The sequence below is a fragment of the Mustela nigripes genome, chromosome 3 (genome assembly GCF_022355385.1).
Source record: "Mustela nigripes isolate SB6536 chromosome 3, MUSNIG.SB6536, whole genome shotgun sequence".
Classification (NCBI taxonomy): Eukaryota; Metazoa; Chordata; class Mammalia; order Carnivora; family Mustelidae; genus Mustela; species Mustela nigripes.
Window position 1 is genome coordinate 113,900,567 of NC_081559.1, and position 16,881 is coordinate 113,917,447.

The 16,881-nt window shown below is 45.8% G+C and overlaps 1 protein-coding gene and 1 pseudogene across 1 annotated transcript in view; one reads left to right on the forward strand and one right to left on the reverse strand.

The window, feature by feature from the left end:
• Nucleotides 1–11,575, reverse strand: part of MYO7B (myosin VIIB) — an 81,204-nt gene extending 69,629 nt beyond the window's left edge. The window contains exon 1 of the mRNA XM_059394550.1: nt 11,544–11,575. Within this exon, the coding sequence (XP_059250533.1) occupies nt 11,544–11,561 (18 nt within the window). The 5' untranslated portion in view covers nt 11,562–11,575. The remainder of the gene's footprint in view (nt 1–11,543) is intronic.
• Nucleotides 1,889–2,666, forward strand: LOC132013084 (triosephosphate isomerase-like; annotated as a pseudogene).
• Nucleotides 11,576–16,881: the final 5,306 nt, after the last annotated feature.

Here is a 16,881-nt window from a genome sequence, read left to right on the forward strand (position 1 = left end):
TCTAACCTTCTCCCCTCTCATGCTTTCTCTCTCACTCTCTCTCTTTCAAATAAATAAATAAAATCTTCAAAAAAAAAAAAGAGTAGAGCAGGAGCAAGAGCTCAGAAATTAGATGCTGAGACAACTGAAAAGGATGAGATATGAATTGACAAAGCTGGAGAAAGAAATGGAAGAAAAGAGATAAACATGGACCAGAAACAAAAGCAGAATCAGAAACAGCAGGCAAACAAGCACTGCTGAAAGCACAGGGAAGATCTCTGATGATAGGAGGGGAGAGTGAGCAGAATGACACAGAAATGTTTAAAGCAGGTATTAGGAATAGAAAGATAGATATGGAAGACTGACAAAAATACACGTAAGTGCACAAAGAAGGTAACTAGAAATAAAACCCAGGAAGATTAGTTAAAGATATAATTCAAAATAACGTTCCAGAAATTAAGGAAGCCTTGCATCTGTGGATTGAAAGCACACTGGGTCCCAGGAAATAATGACAAAGAAAAATAAACTCTAGAGCATAGACTAGTAAAGGTTATTGAACTAAAAAATTAAAAAAAATTTTTTTGGGGGGTGTGTAGGCAGACAAAAAGATAAGTTCACTTATAAGGAGAAAATTCAGGACAAAGTCAAATCCTGTACAAGGGCTGAACCACTCCTACAAAGATTTCAAGAAAAGTACAACGCACCTATTAGGATGACCACTATCAAAACAGCAGAAAACAACAAGTGTTAGGGAGGATGCAGAACAATGGAACTGTTATATGCTATTGGTAGGATTGTAAACCAGTGTAGCCACTGGGGAAAACAATATGGAGTTTCCTCAAAAAATTAAAACTCTAACTACCTTATGACCCAGCAATCCCACTTCTGAGTATATATCCAAAGAAATTCAAAGAAAGATCTTGAAGACATATTTGTAGTCCCATGCATTGCAGCATTATTCACAAAAGCCACATGTGAAAGCAACCCAAGGGTCTATTGATAGATGAGCAAATAAACAAAATGTGATATATACATACAATGGAATATTGTGCAGCCTTAAAAAGGAAAGAAATCCTGCTGTATGGTACAATGTGGATAGACCTCTAGGACCTTAAGCTAAGTGAGATAAGCCAGTCACGAAAGGACAAATGCTGCATTATTCCATTCAAAAGAAGTATCTTAAGTAGTTAAAATCATAGAAACAGAAGGTAGAAAGATGGTTGCCAAAGGCTGGAGGAGAAGGGAGGGAAAACAGTGTTTAATAAGCACTGAATTGAACTTTGCAAGATAAAAACTTTTCAGATCTGTTGCACAAGAATGTGAATATACTTAATACTGAACTATATGCTTAAAAATTGTTAACACACGATAAATTTAATGTTATGTGTTTTTTACCAGAAAGAAAAAAAAATCAAAAATTTTTTTTACCCAGCCAAATTGTCATTCCAGTATAAAGGTAACAAACATTTTTGAAGATGCAATATTATTCCCATAAGCCTTCTGGGAAAAAAAAATTGGGGAAAAAACTTCAGTTGATAGTACAAGAAATGAAAATAGATACACACCAACACATATGATCATGAAGTTTCAAAATACTTGAGACAAAGAGAAAATCACAATAGTTTTCAGAAAGAAAAAATAAGCTTTATACAAAGGCTCAAAAGTTAAAATGGTATCCAATTTCTCAACAGCAATGCTGGAAGCCAGAAAACAACGTGGAGTAAACATCTTCACAATTCTCAGGGAAAATTCTATCTACTATGGAATCCTATGCCAGCTGACATTCACACTTGACTAAACATAATTTAGACATGCAAGTTGTTAAAAAACATTTACCTCCTATGTACCCTTTCTCAGAGAGGCATTACAGGATCTGTTAGATCAAAATGACAGCATAGCTGCTTCTGACCTTCAGGGTGTCGGTATCAGCGCCATGGCGCCCTCCAGGAAGTTCTTCGTCGGGAGGAACTGGAAGATGAACGGGCGGAAGAAGAACCTGGGGGAGCTCATCACCACTCTGAACGCAGCCAAGGTGCCGGCCGACACCGAAGTGGTTTGTGCACCCCCCACCGCCTACATCGACTTTGCCAGGCAGAAGCTGGACGCCAAGATTGCTGTGGCTGCACAGAACTGCTACAAAGTGACGAACGAGGCCTTCACTGGGGAGATCAGCCCTGGCATGATAAAAGACTGTGGAGCCACGTGGGTAGTCCTGGGGCACTCGGAAAGAAGGCACGTCTTTGGGGAGTCAGATGAGCTGATTGGACAGAAAGTCCCATGCCCTGGCAGAGGGACTTGAAGTAATTGCCTGCATTGGGGAGAAGCTAGATGAGAGGGAAGCTGGCATCACTGAGAAGGTTGTTTTCAAGCAAACCAAGGTCATCGCAGATAATGTGAAAGACTGGAGCAAGGTTGTCCTGGCCTATGAGCCTGTATGGGCCATTGGGACTGGCAAGACTGCGACACCCCAACAGGCCCAGGAAGTACACGAAAAGCTCCGCGGATGGCTTAAGTCCAACGTCTCTGACGCCGTGGCTTAGAGCACCCGTATCATTTATGGAGGTTCTGTGACTGGAGCAACCTGCAAGGAGCTGGCGAGCCAGCCTGATGTGGATGGCTTCCTCGTGGGCGGGGCTTCCCTCAAGCCAGAGTTTGTAGATATCATCAATGCCAAACAATAAGCCCCCCCCCCCTTCCCCCGGCTGTCTTCCCTGTTCTTCTACTAAGCCAGGGACTAGATAGCCCAGCAGCTCAGTAACAGTGCTCCTCCCCCACCCCCCACCCCACACATGCTTCTGATGGTGTCGCCCCCTTTGTGGCCAAAGTATACATCTTAATGTTTACACCTTCCCCTGTAATGGCTGGGACCAGGCCAATCCCTTCTCCATGTAACAAACAATTGGAACGAAACATGTCACCAAGGTGGCTTCTCCATGGCTGAGAGATGGAAGGGGTGGCATTTGTTCATGGGCCCCCTCAGACCCCAGTGAGGGCAGGAGAGAGAAGCCATCCTCGTCTCCCATCTCGCTCCCTGAGGCCAGGGGCTGAGAGAACGCCCTGTCCTTCGCCCAGAGGCCAGAGGTGCTGCTTTCTCCCATGATGCCAACGTCTGTGTGTGTTGTGTATGTGAGCAATCCCACGTGTGGGGGGGGGCAATAAACACCTGGCACTGGAAAAAAAAAATGACAGCATAAACCAAGAGAAAGACCTCAGTTGCAGGCAAAGTGATTTAGTACAAAGGAGAGGTGAAAAGCATATTCAAGGTGATTTAGTACAAAGGAGAGGTGAAAAGCATATTCAAGCATCATCCCACGATGATGTCAAGATGTATGCCTCAGAAATAGAAGATACAGTTGATCTATCATAAGTCAGCAACTCTGGGAGAGATTTCCTTCTGAGGATGAGACCGGCTGAACTCCATATGAATCAGAACATTTTGAGAGTAGACTGACAGATGTTGGAGAAAGCTGGGGTTAAAGGCATGATAAATACGCAAAAAACTGAATAGGTGGAAAAAAGACAATGATAAAATCTAGCAAAGGAAAGTACAGTGCTAGGGGTACACCACAGGCTCAACTGGGAGTAGCATTTACTTAGATATAAAAAGTAAACTGTGTATGCATTTCTGATCAAAGCTAGGTTTAACAATTTGGGGAGGACAAAGACACCAGTAGTGTACTTGTGAGTGCCAGGATGAGGGCAGGCTCAAGGAGCTAAGGTCTTCTTTCATGGTGGGAAGTCAATAACAGATGATGCCTTAAATAAAAAACTCAAGTAGCACAGCAGGCATGTTCTTTCCAAACACAGAGGGAAATATCAAAGAACCAACTAGAAGGTCCGATAGCAGTCACCTCTGGGGAAGAGGAAGTGGGGGACTGATTCTTTAAATGGTGTATCTATATGACTTTATAAAAATTAAAACTAAATTAAACCAAGGAACAGTTGCTGTAGGATACAGAAAACCAGCATGAGCAACATACAGAGCTAAAGTGAACTAAACAAATCACACCAGAGCCCTCAGAGTCCCAGGAGAAGCTTTCTTACAATGAGGATGGAATTGCAGTGTGCTGCTAAAACAGCTGGCAGCTCACCGCAGCGAGAAGATTACAAGTCAAAGGTAGAAGATGGGCATCTGACAGCAAACTTGACATTAACCAGAGATGAAAAGGAGAGACACCATTTCTGATCCGGATTGGGTGAGGTGGTGTCAGCCTGACATGGGCTGGAAGAAGATATCAAAGAATGCAATTTCTTTTCCCTCTCTTCAACCAAAGCTCTCCTAGGAAACAAATGAGAAACAAGGTAGCAGAAAACAGCTTCCTTGTGACCTCTATCAGCAGGGAAACCTGTGCAAGAGCGGCCAAATCAGGAAAAGAATGAAGAAGAGAAATAGCAGCAGCTGTTAGCTGCAAAGAAAGTAGGAGCCTCGGGACGCCTCGGTGGCTCAGTGGGTTAAAGTCGCTGCCTTTGGCTCGGGTCATGATCTCGGGGCTGGGGATCGAGTCCCACGTCAGGCTCTCTGCTCAGCGGGGAGCCTGCTTCCTCCTCTTTCTCTTTGCCTGCCTCTCTGCCTACTTGTGATCTCTCTGTCAAGTAAATAAATAAAATCTTTAAAAAAAAAAAAAAGGAAAGAAAGTAGGAGCCTCTACTGAGATGTAAGGGAATAGAGGAGTTCCAGGGAGCAGGGAAATCTGCAGGAGTTCTCAGAGTCCTCCCACTCTTCGTGGTGGGAAATACCGGACAGCTAGTGACCGGAAGAGCTCTTGCTGAAGGTGGGAGTGCCCCAGCCTGAGACCGAAATTACTACAAGGAAGCTCAAAGAGCCAAAACCACAAACAATCTGTTTCCTGGTCCTTCACACTAATGTCTTTAAAGAGGGTGGACTGTTGGCCTACTCGTGGAAACAGTCATGGTGCCCTGATACCATGTGCCCACCTGCCACATCTTTCTCTTCTCATAGTGGAAGAGGCGGGCCTAGAAATGGTCTGTGTCCGCATGCACTTAGATAAATGGAAAGTCAAATGGATCATCGAGGGATCTCAAGCAGCAGGTCTCTGATCTAAGTTCCAGTACAGGCCCATCAGTAGACCCCCAGAAGCCAGTCCCTTCTATGGGGACAGATGGCATGGTTGCTGCTGGTGCCAAAGACCCTGTTTTACCCAGGAATGTCTCCTGGTGCCTCGTCATTGTGCCACCTCTCCATCTGATAAAGTATGGTTATGTCAGGATAAGTTATGATCGATTTACATGTCATCAAGCAAACAAATGTTTATGGCTTCCTGCATTGGGACTGAGCCAATCTAACAGAGAGGTGCTTTGAATTTCAAAATATTTCCAACCAGTCTTGTGTAGTGAAGGGTCTCCAGCCCCTCTGCCCACAGGTATGTAAACATAGTCCTTATTTGGAAGGAAGATGGGGTTTTTGTTAATGATTGAAGACCATGCTCTGCCCAGGGCCTTAGGGAGGCTCAGAATGTGTGGCAGAACCAGGCTCTGGGTTTTTTCACTTGTCTGTAGGATAGGGGAAAAGAACTGGTGATCATGGCAAAGAGAAAGGTCTATCTGCATGTTCCTCCTTAAGTCAACTACCTTATGTGTACATGCATTGTGATGAAATCCCCAAAGCCAAATCAAGGAAAATCTAATGGTTGAAACAATACACTAGCAATGCAATCACCTTCTTCAAAAGACTTCCATTTTTGTTTGAGGTCTCCTCTCTCCCTAGTTCATGGAGTTCTTGGGGAATTACCATCCCTTCCACCTCAGAGTGGCAAGTGATTCGGGCCAATCCCCTCATCCTATCCTCTCAGCTGTCAGAAAGGAATGCTGTACACAACGCACAATTTATAAATCCTTAGTGTGTGGTCCAGGCCAGGGCCTCCAATAGTAACTGAATTCAAACCACACATGAAATTGAATATGTTCAATTGAATATGTTCAAGTGGTCACATTTACATTAAAATGTAAAGAGAAATGGATGAAATTAATTTTATGAGTGTTGTTACTTAACCCCAAAGATTCAAAATATCATCATTTAAATGGGTAAGCAATGTAAAAATTGTTAGTGAGATGTTTTTCATTTTTTTCATGCTAAGTCCTTGGATCAGGCAGCACATCCCAGTTTGGAGCAGGCACATTTGCAAAACTCTGTACAACTTGGGGCTCATGACACCACTGTATACAGAGCAGATTTAGCCCTGACACTTGCCACCTACTCCTGGTACTTTCCCAGATGCACCATGGCCTGATTCCCTCTGGGTCTTTGCATGTTCTGTTTCCTTTGCCTAGACCATTCTCCCCCACTGTACACATTCAGAACATCTAGTGGTCCTAAAGTTTTTTTCAAAGTTTGGGATTATATGTGACTTCCAATGACTGAGTGTAACCCTCACAACTATGGTATCATTATTCTTTTCTTACCACAAAGATGGGAGTGGTAGTGTGGGATTTGAACCATGGCTGGTCTGACTTGGAAAGGTAGCCTGAAAGGGCAGGAAGAGGAGGTTGAAGCAGATTGGAGGAAGACTGGGGGAGTGGATGTCAAGTGACAGGGGCAGCAAGTGTGGTCTTTGTATCTCAGAATCTGTAGCTGTGTCTCCCTACTCTTGGGAAGGATCATCAGGTCACAAAGGACACTACCGCTGATGTTCTGAGACGTCTCGGACAGCCCCACGTTCATCTGGCAGATGATAAAACTAAGGTATAGAGAATGGAAAGCTTGGCCAAGGTCACACAGCAAGCAGTTGGCAGAACTTCCCAGAGCAGCAAGTTTGGCATTTTCTTTGAGAAAGGAAACCTGAGCTGCTCCTGGAGAAACCCCCACCTCACTCCTGGCCTGGGTGTACTTCTAAAGTGTGAAAATCAGATTTCTCCAACTCAAATCCCACTTTAATTCTATTAGAAGACTTTACAAACCTGGGGCCAGTTGGCAGGAGGTAGAGGAAGTGGGGAGTGGCGGAGGGGATCTGCTGCTAATTGCTTAAAAAAAAAAAAAAAACTGGGGACGCCTGGGTGGCTCAGTGGGTTAAAGCCTCTGCCTTTGGCTCGGGTCATGATCCCAGGGTCCTGGCTTTCTGCTCAGCAGGGAGCCTGCTTCCTCCTCTCTCTCTGCCTGTTTCTCTGCCTACTTGTGATCTCCATCTGTCAGATAAATAAATAAAATCTTTAAAAAAATAAAATAAAAACTTTTTCCATGATGTAGTTATTCAACATGTTTGGAGTTTCTTAATAGAGATTAAACATTAAAGCCTATTATAGATTGAATTGTGTCCTTCCCAAATTCATCTGTCAAAGCTCTCTCCCCCAATGTAACTGTATTTGGAGACAGGGCCTTTAAGAAGGTAATTAAGGTTAAATGAGGTCGTCAGAGGTACAGCTGCAACCTGGTAGGACTGGTGTCTTTATAAGGGGAAGAGACACCAGCAGACACTCTCTCCCTTCCTCCTGTGTGTGTGCATGTGCGCAATGAAGGAAGACCATGAGAGAAGGTGCCTGTGTGCAAGCCAGAGAGGTCTCACCAGACACTAACCCTACTGGGACCTTGTTATTGGACTTCTAGTCTCTAAGACTGTGAGAGAATAAATTTCTGTTGTTCAAGCCACCTAGTCGGTATGTGTTATGGGATTTTGTTATGGTCTAGTTTTGCAGAGCAGACTAAGAGCCCCTTTGAAGTCAGACAGACCTGGGTTCTCATCCCTACTCTCCATTCCAGAGCTACATGGGCTTGGGCAAGTCACTTAACCTCTCTGAGCATCGTTTTCTTCATCTGTTGAACAGGGCAGTGTCACCGAGCTGTTGTGAAGATGGAATGTAACACAGGTCAGGAGCCTGCATAGGGCCCAGCACAGAGCAGACCAGATGGATGATACATCAGAAATAAGCACAGTATGGGTCCACGCCTTATTCAAGAATCACTAGGACCCACTGAAGGGATCACCAATGAATCAGATTTTCACCTTCTTTCCAAACAACCTGCCATCTTAGAAGACAGAACAGGCCCACAATTGCAACTGAGAATAATATGTGTCGGAGGCAGGCCCCTGGCCAGGGCAGCCTCCGCCATTAAAAGATGGCGCCTGGCTAGTTGCCAGGTTAGGATTGCCTCGTGAAACTAAGCGGAATGCCCAAAGAGGAAGTAAACAGCATTGGTTGCTAGCGAAGTTGTTCGTTTAGGTGCACAGCCTGATTGGCTCCCTCCTGTACCCTGCTCACTGATTGGTCATGTAAACGTATATAAGTGTGTAGACTTGTGGAAATAGAGAGAAGATGCATCTGAACTGGGGCTTCTTGTCGTCCTTGCGGGCCGAGGGCGATAAATGGCGCCGGCACCCGGGAACTAAATAAAGGAATCTTGCAAGGCAATCCGCAGGAAAGCGGGGAGAAAAGGTCCGCAGGAAAAGGAGGCTCCAATTTGGATCCCAGAGTGGCTGGTGCGTGAAGCCTTGCCTCCAAACACCAGTCATGATGCTGATGATAACTCTGGGGATGCTACACCTCCTGCGGCAGACTCAAGCCAGAGAGCTGTGAGCAGTGGTTAAAGCATGGCTATATCCTTTACCAGTGACTAACTCTTCTCTCATATTCCCTCCTCTCCCTTTGATGCATGGCAGGTCTGTAACTTGCTAGGAGCATGTACTGATATCTCAGCAGTGTCCATGTTAAATGGTGGCAAATTCCTCAACTGTTCTTATAAACAAAATGACTCTAGTACCTTTGAGACAACAGTTAATGTGTCTTTTTTTTAAAGACTTTTTTTTTTAATTTATTTGACAGATCACAAGTAGACAGAGAGGCAGGCAGAGAGAGAGAGGAGGAGAAGGCAGGATCCCTGCTGAGCAGAGAGCCCGATGTGAGGCTCGATCCCAGGACCCTGGGATCATGACCTGAGCCGAAGGCAGAGGCTTTAACCACTGAGCCACCCAGGTGCCCCAGTTAATGTGTCTTGTCCCAATAATATTACTTATCAGCCCACTCCCATATGCGTCTGGCCACCGTTCCTTTTCCTCTTAACAAATGCTAGTGAGCTGAATGATACGTTAAATTGCACTAAGAATTGCTATCTTTCCCAGTGCTGGAATGTCACGGCCTTCAAGCTGGCTGTGATTATGCGTATCCCTACCCATGTTCCTATCCCAGTTTCCATTCCAGAGGACAAGTTACCGGTGGTGCTATCCAGAAAGAAGAGAGATTTTGGTATCACAGCCCCCGTTGTGACAGCATTGGCTATATCTACAGCAGCTGCCATGGCAGCAGCAGTCTTGCTTGCTGCAACTATACCCACTGCGGAAGCTGTGAACACCCTTGCAGAAGGAATGGTGGCTGCCCTTCAAACATAGACTCAGATCAATGCACATCTGCAAGCAGGAATCCTGATAGTCAACCAGAGAGTGGATTTGGTTCAAGAACAAGTGGACATATGGGGGGCCCTATGGGGACTGGGATGTATAGTACCCTTCCCGGCAATTTGTGTAACTCCCATAGCCTATACTAATATGAGTGACTTACAGAATGTCTCCCGACAGCTCTCCCAATACTTGCGGGGGAATTAGTCCGCAGAATTCCAAAACTACACTCAGCACCTGCTACTAGGCATAACAAGAATAAATAACACCAGAGTTGAGCTTGCAACCCTCCCAGAGATAATCAAAACATTGCAAGATGTGTTAACCTTTACAAAACAATGGGCTAGCGTAATTGGTCTGATGATAATCCTCGTAGTGGGCTTAAGGAAACTGCAAATTTGGAGGCGACAGCAACCTAGGCAACAGCAAGCCATGGTGCAGGCCTTGTTAGCCATTGAGGCTGGAACATCCCCCCAAGTGTGGCTAAGTATGCTGGATTGGTAGTCAGCGATGGGTAAGATTGGTGGGGGAAATATACCAACCTAAGACAGGACGCAGATCATTGATATCTGCCTTCTGATGACGGGTAAGGATATTCCCCGCCACTGACAACCTAAGACAGGCACGATCCCTGCCATAAAAGAAAAAAGGGGGAGATGTCGGAGGCAGACCCCTGGCCAGGGCGACCTCTGCCATTAAAAGATGGCGCCTGGCTAGTTGCCAGGTTAGGACTGCCTTGTGAGACTAAGCGGAATGCCCAAAAAGGAAGTAAACAGCATTGGTTGCTAGCGAAGTTGTTCGTTTAGGTGCACAGCCTGATTGGCTCCCTCCTGTACCCTGCTCGCTGATTGGTCATGTAAACGTATGTAAGTGTGTAGACTTGTGGAAATAGAGAGAAGATACACCTGAACTGGGGCTTCTTGTCGTCCTTGCGGGCCGAGGGCGATAAATATGCCTCCAGGAGTTACCTTTCTAAACTCTGCTTGAAGTTAGTCATGTTCCCAGTGGGAGCCTTGGGACTAGTGCATCCCAGGAATGTATTCTTTTGTGAAATAAGACTGGCTTTGCCTTACAGCTTGGGCTCCTCATGCTCCAAAATGGTGCCAGATTCTCATGCTTTTGATGACTAAAAGTCCTTGCAATTTGGATTTTGAGACTGTGTGTCCTCTCTCCAGTCTAAAACAGCCTGTCTCTTCTCTGAAAAAAAAAAAAAAAAAAAAACCCAAAACAAACAAACAAACAAAAAACAATGCTAGCCACATTTCTGTGACTCAGATAGTTGGGAGGCTTGGTTTCAGGAGCCCTTGGTGGCTGGGGGATGCTGCCCCATTCAGCAGTGTAGATCCAACCAGAAGGAGACAACGGCTACTTTCTGGCTTTGTAGGCAGAATATTTGGGGCATCTTCTTACCAAAATGGAATTTCTGCCATCTGGATTTCCCAGGTTTGGGCTGGAATTCAGGGTGGGTTGGGCTACTCCAGCTCCCAAGGTTCACTTGTCGTGCATGCACCACTCCAGCTGCCTGGAGGTGCCCTGCATCCCAACCCCAGGGCAGGGCAGGGTCTCAGCATTTGCTTCCTTCCCCCATAGAGTCATCTCTTGGCTATTGCTATGTAGCAGGCACTTGTATGTCTGTTGAGCTGAGGGAAGATGGTGCAGAGCCCGAAGTGGAGATCAGACCCAGTATTTGATTTCCATTCCCTCTGAGTAAGCTCCCTGCAACAGTTGCAATGAGACTACAAAAGACACATCACTTTGTCAAGGCATTTAAGCCTGAGATATAAGTGAGGGATTACCGTGCAAGTAATCCTGGTCACCTGCTCAGGCCCAGAGGTTGGCCAAACTCGTTTTCTTTTTTTTTTCTTAAAGATTTTTTTATTTGACAGAGAGATCACAGTAGACAGAGAGACAGGCAGAGAGAGAGAGGGGGAAGCGGGCTCCCTGATGAGCAGGGAGCCCGACGCGGGGACTCGATCCCAGGACCCTGAGATCATGACCCGAGCCGAAGGCAGCAACCTAACCCACTGAGCCACCCAGGTGCCCCCAAACTCGTTTTCTTTAGGTAATATAATTCTATTTCTTTAGGTAATATAATCTTGTTCCTTGTATTCCTTTGTCTCTGATGTTTTCCTTGTGGGCCCTCATTGTTTCTCACTGGGTAACTTGAGTTAGGCTTTAGTAACTCCCCACATAAACCCTAGATGGAATAGATGCAATTCTTACCAGCCTGAAGGCCGACATCCTGAGGCAGCAGCTCCTCCCAGCCTGCATGCAGATAGAAAGCAGAACGTTAGTCCACATGGCACTGCCTTGGAGCTCCCGGAGAGCAGGGGCCATGTGTGTACATAAGAATGTCCCTGAGCACTGGGCATCGGCTCTGGCTCAAGAAGTGACTCTTGACGACATGGACGAGTAAGTCACAGTCCCATCCAGGTGTGAGAAGATGCTTTCTTAGTTTCTTCTGTCTTATCTCATCTTTATTGGTTATCTATTTTGCACTCAGTACTGGGCTGGACATAGGGAGTGTGAGTGGTTTCAAACATCCTTCAGACACCGTCCCTGTCCTCCATAAGCAGAAATTTTGTCTGCTCAGACATACGTGAAAACCAATCATCACCCACACACCATGGGCACTGCTGAGGTAAGCAGCCAACATAGCTAGAGACATGTGATGTACTTTATCCAAACCTCATAGCACCCCCAAAACATAGGTGTTCCCCTATTTCTTACAAGGAACCCCACAGAGGGAAGGTGACCGAGTTAGTTAGGAGCTCAGCTGGGAATCCAACCCTAAACTGCTTCCTTTCAAATGGGCCCCTAGGACCTTGCTGCTCCCCCACCGTCCTGGGGGACTTTGGGAGCACTCTATTAGGCCTGATTAGCTGCAGCAGACCAGGAAGGGAGACTGGGAGGCCCTGCCTGCTGCTATCCTGACATGGAGAACAAGCACTTCACCATCCTCTGCAGTGAGCAGCATGAGGTGAGCTGGATCTATTTTGTTCATCACTGTGCTCACTGCATCTGGCACATGCCGCCCCCCAGGAAATACTTGTTCAATGAAACTGTGAATGAAGCCCTTGGAGAGGCTTTGACACTGACTTTAAAAGATGAATAAGAACTCAGAGTGGAAGAAAGGGAGGACCTTCCCCAAGGGTGGTGCAACTTTTGCAAAGTCAGAGGGAAAAGTGCAAATGATGTTGGGGTCAGCATGTTTGGGCTGAGCAGAGTAAGACGGGAGGTAAGAGAAAAGTGGTGGTGTAGGCAGCAGGTGAATGTGACAAAGAACCTTTTGCTACTCTGTCCTGGTGGATAAGGAATTTTCTTATTTCAATTTGAATTTAGTGTATGGGCATTGATATGTTTAACGATAATCTAAACCTTCCTCATTTGTTGAGTTCCTACAGGGCAAAAGGGGAAATCAGATTATAGATTCCTTGTTAAGGTCTGAGCTTACATTTTTCTCTCTAACCCTAGAGGAGCATGGTACCTCCTGTCCTGGTCTTGTCCCCATTCTCCTGGGCTGGGATGTTTGTGGGTAGACAGAGGCTGAGAATCTAGGAAAGGTGTCCTTGGGGGCACTGCAGCCCAACCGTCCCACTGATGCTCAGGGCCCTGAGCCGCCCGGCCCCTCCCCTGCCCCTCAGGGACTTGGGGAGGTGGTGGGCGGTGGGGGTGGGTGGGGATGGGCAGAGAGTTTGGCTTTGCCATCTACCAGCTGTGTGAGCTGGAGCAGGTCCTGCAAGTGATTTAGCATGCTCCTCCCTGAAAAAGAAACTGGCTTGACTTTTGCAGGGTCTCTGCGAGGTCAGAGACACACAGGGAGCACTCACGAAATGTTTGTTTGTGCCTCCAGCCCTTCTCTGGGATTCCCTTCCCTGGGATGCCCTTTCCCCCTTCCCTGGGAAGCACTCCTGAGGCTCCTGAGGGATTATCATGCCCAGGCATGAGGCTGCTGACACTTGGGCCACATTTCCACTCCTTTCTCTTGTAGAGGTAGGCCCAGGTGACCACCCACCCCTGGGACACCTGCAGCTAAGGCGGAGACAGCCAGGCACACTTTGGAATCTGTTTATTCCCATTTAGGTGGTAGAAACCTTGACATTCCAACAGGTAACAGCTGCCCTCAGGGAGGACTTCCCACTGAGCAGACACTGTTCTAGGAGGAGATGCTGCTATCCCCATCTAATGGGTAGAACAACAAAGGCCAAGAAATAGAAACTTTGCCCAAACTATTCAACTGGTCAGAGGAGAAGGGGGTTCTGTCCAACTCCAAAATCCATGCACTTTGCCCTACTGGTTCTGCTTTGGGAAAGTTTAGGGGTCTGTATAAAAGTGCAAAGCAACTCTCATCTGAATCCTGGCTTCCAGCAGTTCTCCCAAGAGAGGCTGGTCCATCTCCCAGCCTCACATAACCAGTGAGACATGGATGGGAAAGATGCAGAGGGGCACTGTCCGCTTCTGGCTCCCCACTGCTGCTCTGACTCCTTGCTTCCCCACCCCAGGTAGAAATTTTAGGTCCACCCATGGTCTCTGGCTCTGTCATCCTCTGCCCCCTCACTCATGGCATCTGACCTCCATGTACATTACAGCATCCCCCTCCAAACACCAGGACGTGTCTCCCACTGTATTCCCCCTGCCCATCCTGGACTCTCACTCCTCTAACTCCTAGACTCCAGCGATGTCCACTCCCCCGCCACTGCCTGGTCTTCCCATGTCCCAGAATTGCTCTACCTCAGAAACCATGTCACATTCCAGCCTAGCGCCATGCCTCCCCCTGCCCCCCACCCCCACCCCATGAGGAACTATTCCTTTGTTTCATTAGGACTCCTCAGCCCCTTTGTTTCTCCAGGTCTGTCAGCCTACATCCTAGCTTCATTCCCTTCCCGGCCAGCCTGGACAGTGCCCTACCTCTTCTTTGGGAAGAAAGCGGTTTTATAATACCCATAAACGTAACACAAATATAAAGTACACTAAACTTCATGACATGTGTACCCCTCTGGTCTATCATACTCCTGCTCTCACCTTGCAAAGTCCCAGCCCCGAGTCAAGCACACCAGTGACGTGTCATACCACCTTGAAGACAGGTCAGGGTAGTTTCATGGCCTGTGCCTCTTCTAGGACTCTAGAAATGCCTGAGACCCTCCCATGGACCCTTGTCAGCTCTTTCTACAAAAACAAAACAAAACAAAAACAAAAACACAACACACACACACACACACACACACACACACAAAACTCAAACCGAAACAAAACAAAAACAAAAAACCCTATTTCAAAGCTCCCTCCCACTACTCACTCTGCATCACTGAAAAAAGAGAAATGACCCTCAGCCTCCAGCTCTTCTTACTCCTTGCCAGCTCCTGCTTACTCCTTTTCTTCTAACTGTGAGCACTTAAGGGACTGCCCAGGGGAAGGGATGTCCTGATAGCCCCTATTAACCCTTCCAGCCCTGCATTCTCTGGCCTCCTCCACTGGAGCTTTTGCTTTATCAGTTACTGTAGTGGTTAATATATGTCCACAAATTTTTTGTCACTCTTTACTTCAAAAGATAGAGACTCGATGCCAGGGTGTCTCAGTCAGTTAAGCATCTGCCTTCAGCTCAGATCATGATCTCAGAGTCCTGGGATTGAGTTCCATACCAGGCTCCTTATTCAGCAGGGAGCCTGTTTCTCCCTCTGCCTGCTGCTCCGCGCTGTCTCTCTCTGACAAATAAATAAATACAAATGTTTAAAAAAAAAAAAAAAGATGGAGACTCATTCTCCTACCCTTGAGTGTGGACTTAGTGATTCACTTCTTTTTTTTTTAATTTTAAATTTTAAATTTTTTATAAACATACAATGTATTTTTATCCCCAGGGGTACAGGTCTGTGAATCGCCAGGTTTATACACTTCACAGCACTCACCATAGCACATACCCTCCCTAATGTCCATAACCCCACCCCCCTTCTTCCAACCCCCCTCCCCCCAGCAACCCTCAGTTTGTTTTGTGAAATTAAGAGTCACTTATGGTTTGTCTCCCTCCCAATCCCATCTTGTTTCATTTATTCTTCTCCTACCCACTTAAGCCCCCATGTTGCATCACCACTTCCTCATATCAGGGAGATCATATGATAGTTGTCTTTCTCTGCTTAACTTATTTCGCTAAGCATGATATGCTCTAGTTCCATCCATGTTGTCGCAAATGGCAAGATTTCATTTCTTTTGATGGCTGCATAGTATTTCATTGTGTATATATACCACATCTTCTTTATCCATTCATCTGTTGATGGACATCTAGGTTCTTTCCATAGTTTGGCTATCGTGGACATTGCTGCTATAAACATTTGGGTGCACGTGCCCCTTCGGATCACTACGTTTGTATCTTTAGGGTAAATAGCCAGTAGTGTGATTGCTGGGTCCTAGGACAGCTCTATTTTCAACATTTTGAGGAACCTCCATGCTGTTTTCCAGAGTGGTTGCACCAGCTTGCATTCCCACCAACAGTGTAGGAGGGTTCCCCTTTCTCCACATCCTCGCCAGCATCTGTCATTTCCTGACTTGTTGATTTTAGCCATTCTGACTGGTGTGAGGTGATATCTCATTGTGGTTTTGATTTGTATTTCCCTGATGCCGAGTGATATGGAGCACTTTTTCATTTGTCTGTTGGCCACCTGGATGTCTTCTTTGCAGAAATGTCTGTTCATGTCCTCTGCCCATTTCTTGATTGGATTATTTGTTCTTCGGGTGTCGAGTTTGCTAAGTTCTTTATAGATTTTGGACACTAGTCCTTTATCTGATATGTCGTTTGCAAATATCTTCTCCCATTCTGTCAGTTGTCTTTTGATTTTGTTAACTGTTTCCTTTGCTGTGCAAAAGCTTTTGATCTTGATAAAATCCCAATAGTTCATTTTTGCCCTTGCTTCCCTTGCCTTTGGCGATGTTCCTAGGAAGATGTTGCTGCAGCTGAGGTCGAAGAGGTTGCTGCCTGTGTTCTCCTCAAGGATTTTGATGGATTCCTTTCACACATTGAGGTCCTTCATTCATTTTGAGTCTATTTTCATGTGTGGAGTAAGGAAATGGTCCAATTTCATTTTTATGCATGTGGCTGTCCAGTTTTCCCAACACCATTTATTGAAGAGGCTGTCTTTTTTCCATCGGACATTCTTTCCTGCTTTGTTGAAGATTAGTTGACCATAGAGTTGAGGGTCTATTTCTGGGCTCTCTATTCTGTTCCATTGATCTATGTATCTGTTTTTGTGCCAGTACCATGCTGTCTTGATGATGACAGCTTTGTAATAGAGCTTGAAGTCCAGAATTGTGATGCCACCAACTTTGGCTTTCTTTTTCAATATTCCTTTGGCTATTTGAGGTCTTTTCTGGTTCCATGTAAATTTTAGAATTATTTGTTCCATTTCTTTGAAAAAGATGGATGGTACTTTGATAGGAATTGCATTAAATGTATAGATTGCTTTAGGTAGCATAGACATTTTCACAATATTTATTCTTCCAATCCAGGAGCATGGAACGTTTTTCCATTTCTTTGTGTCTTCCTCAATTTCTTTCATGAGTACTTTATAGTTTT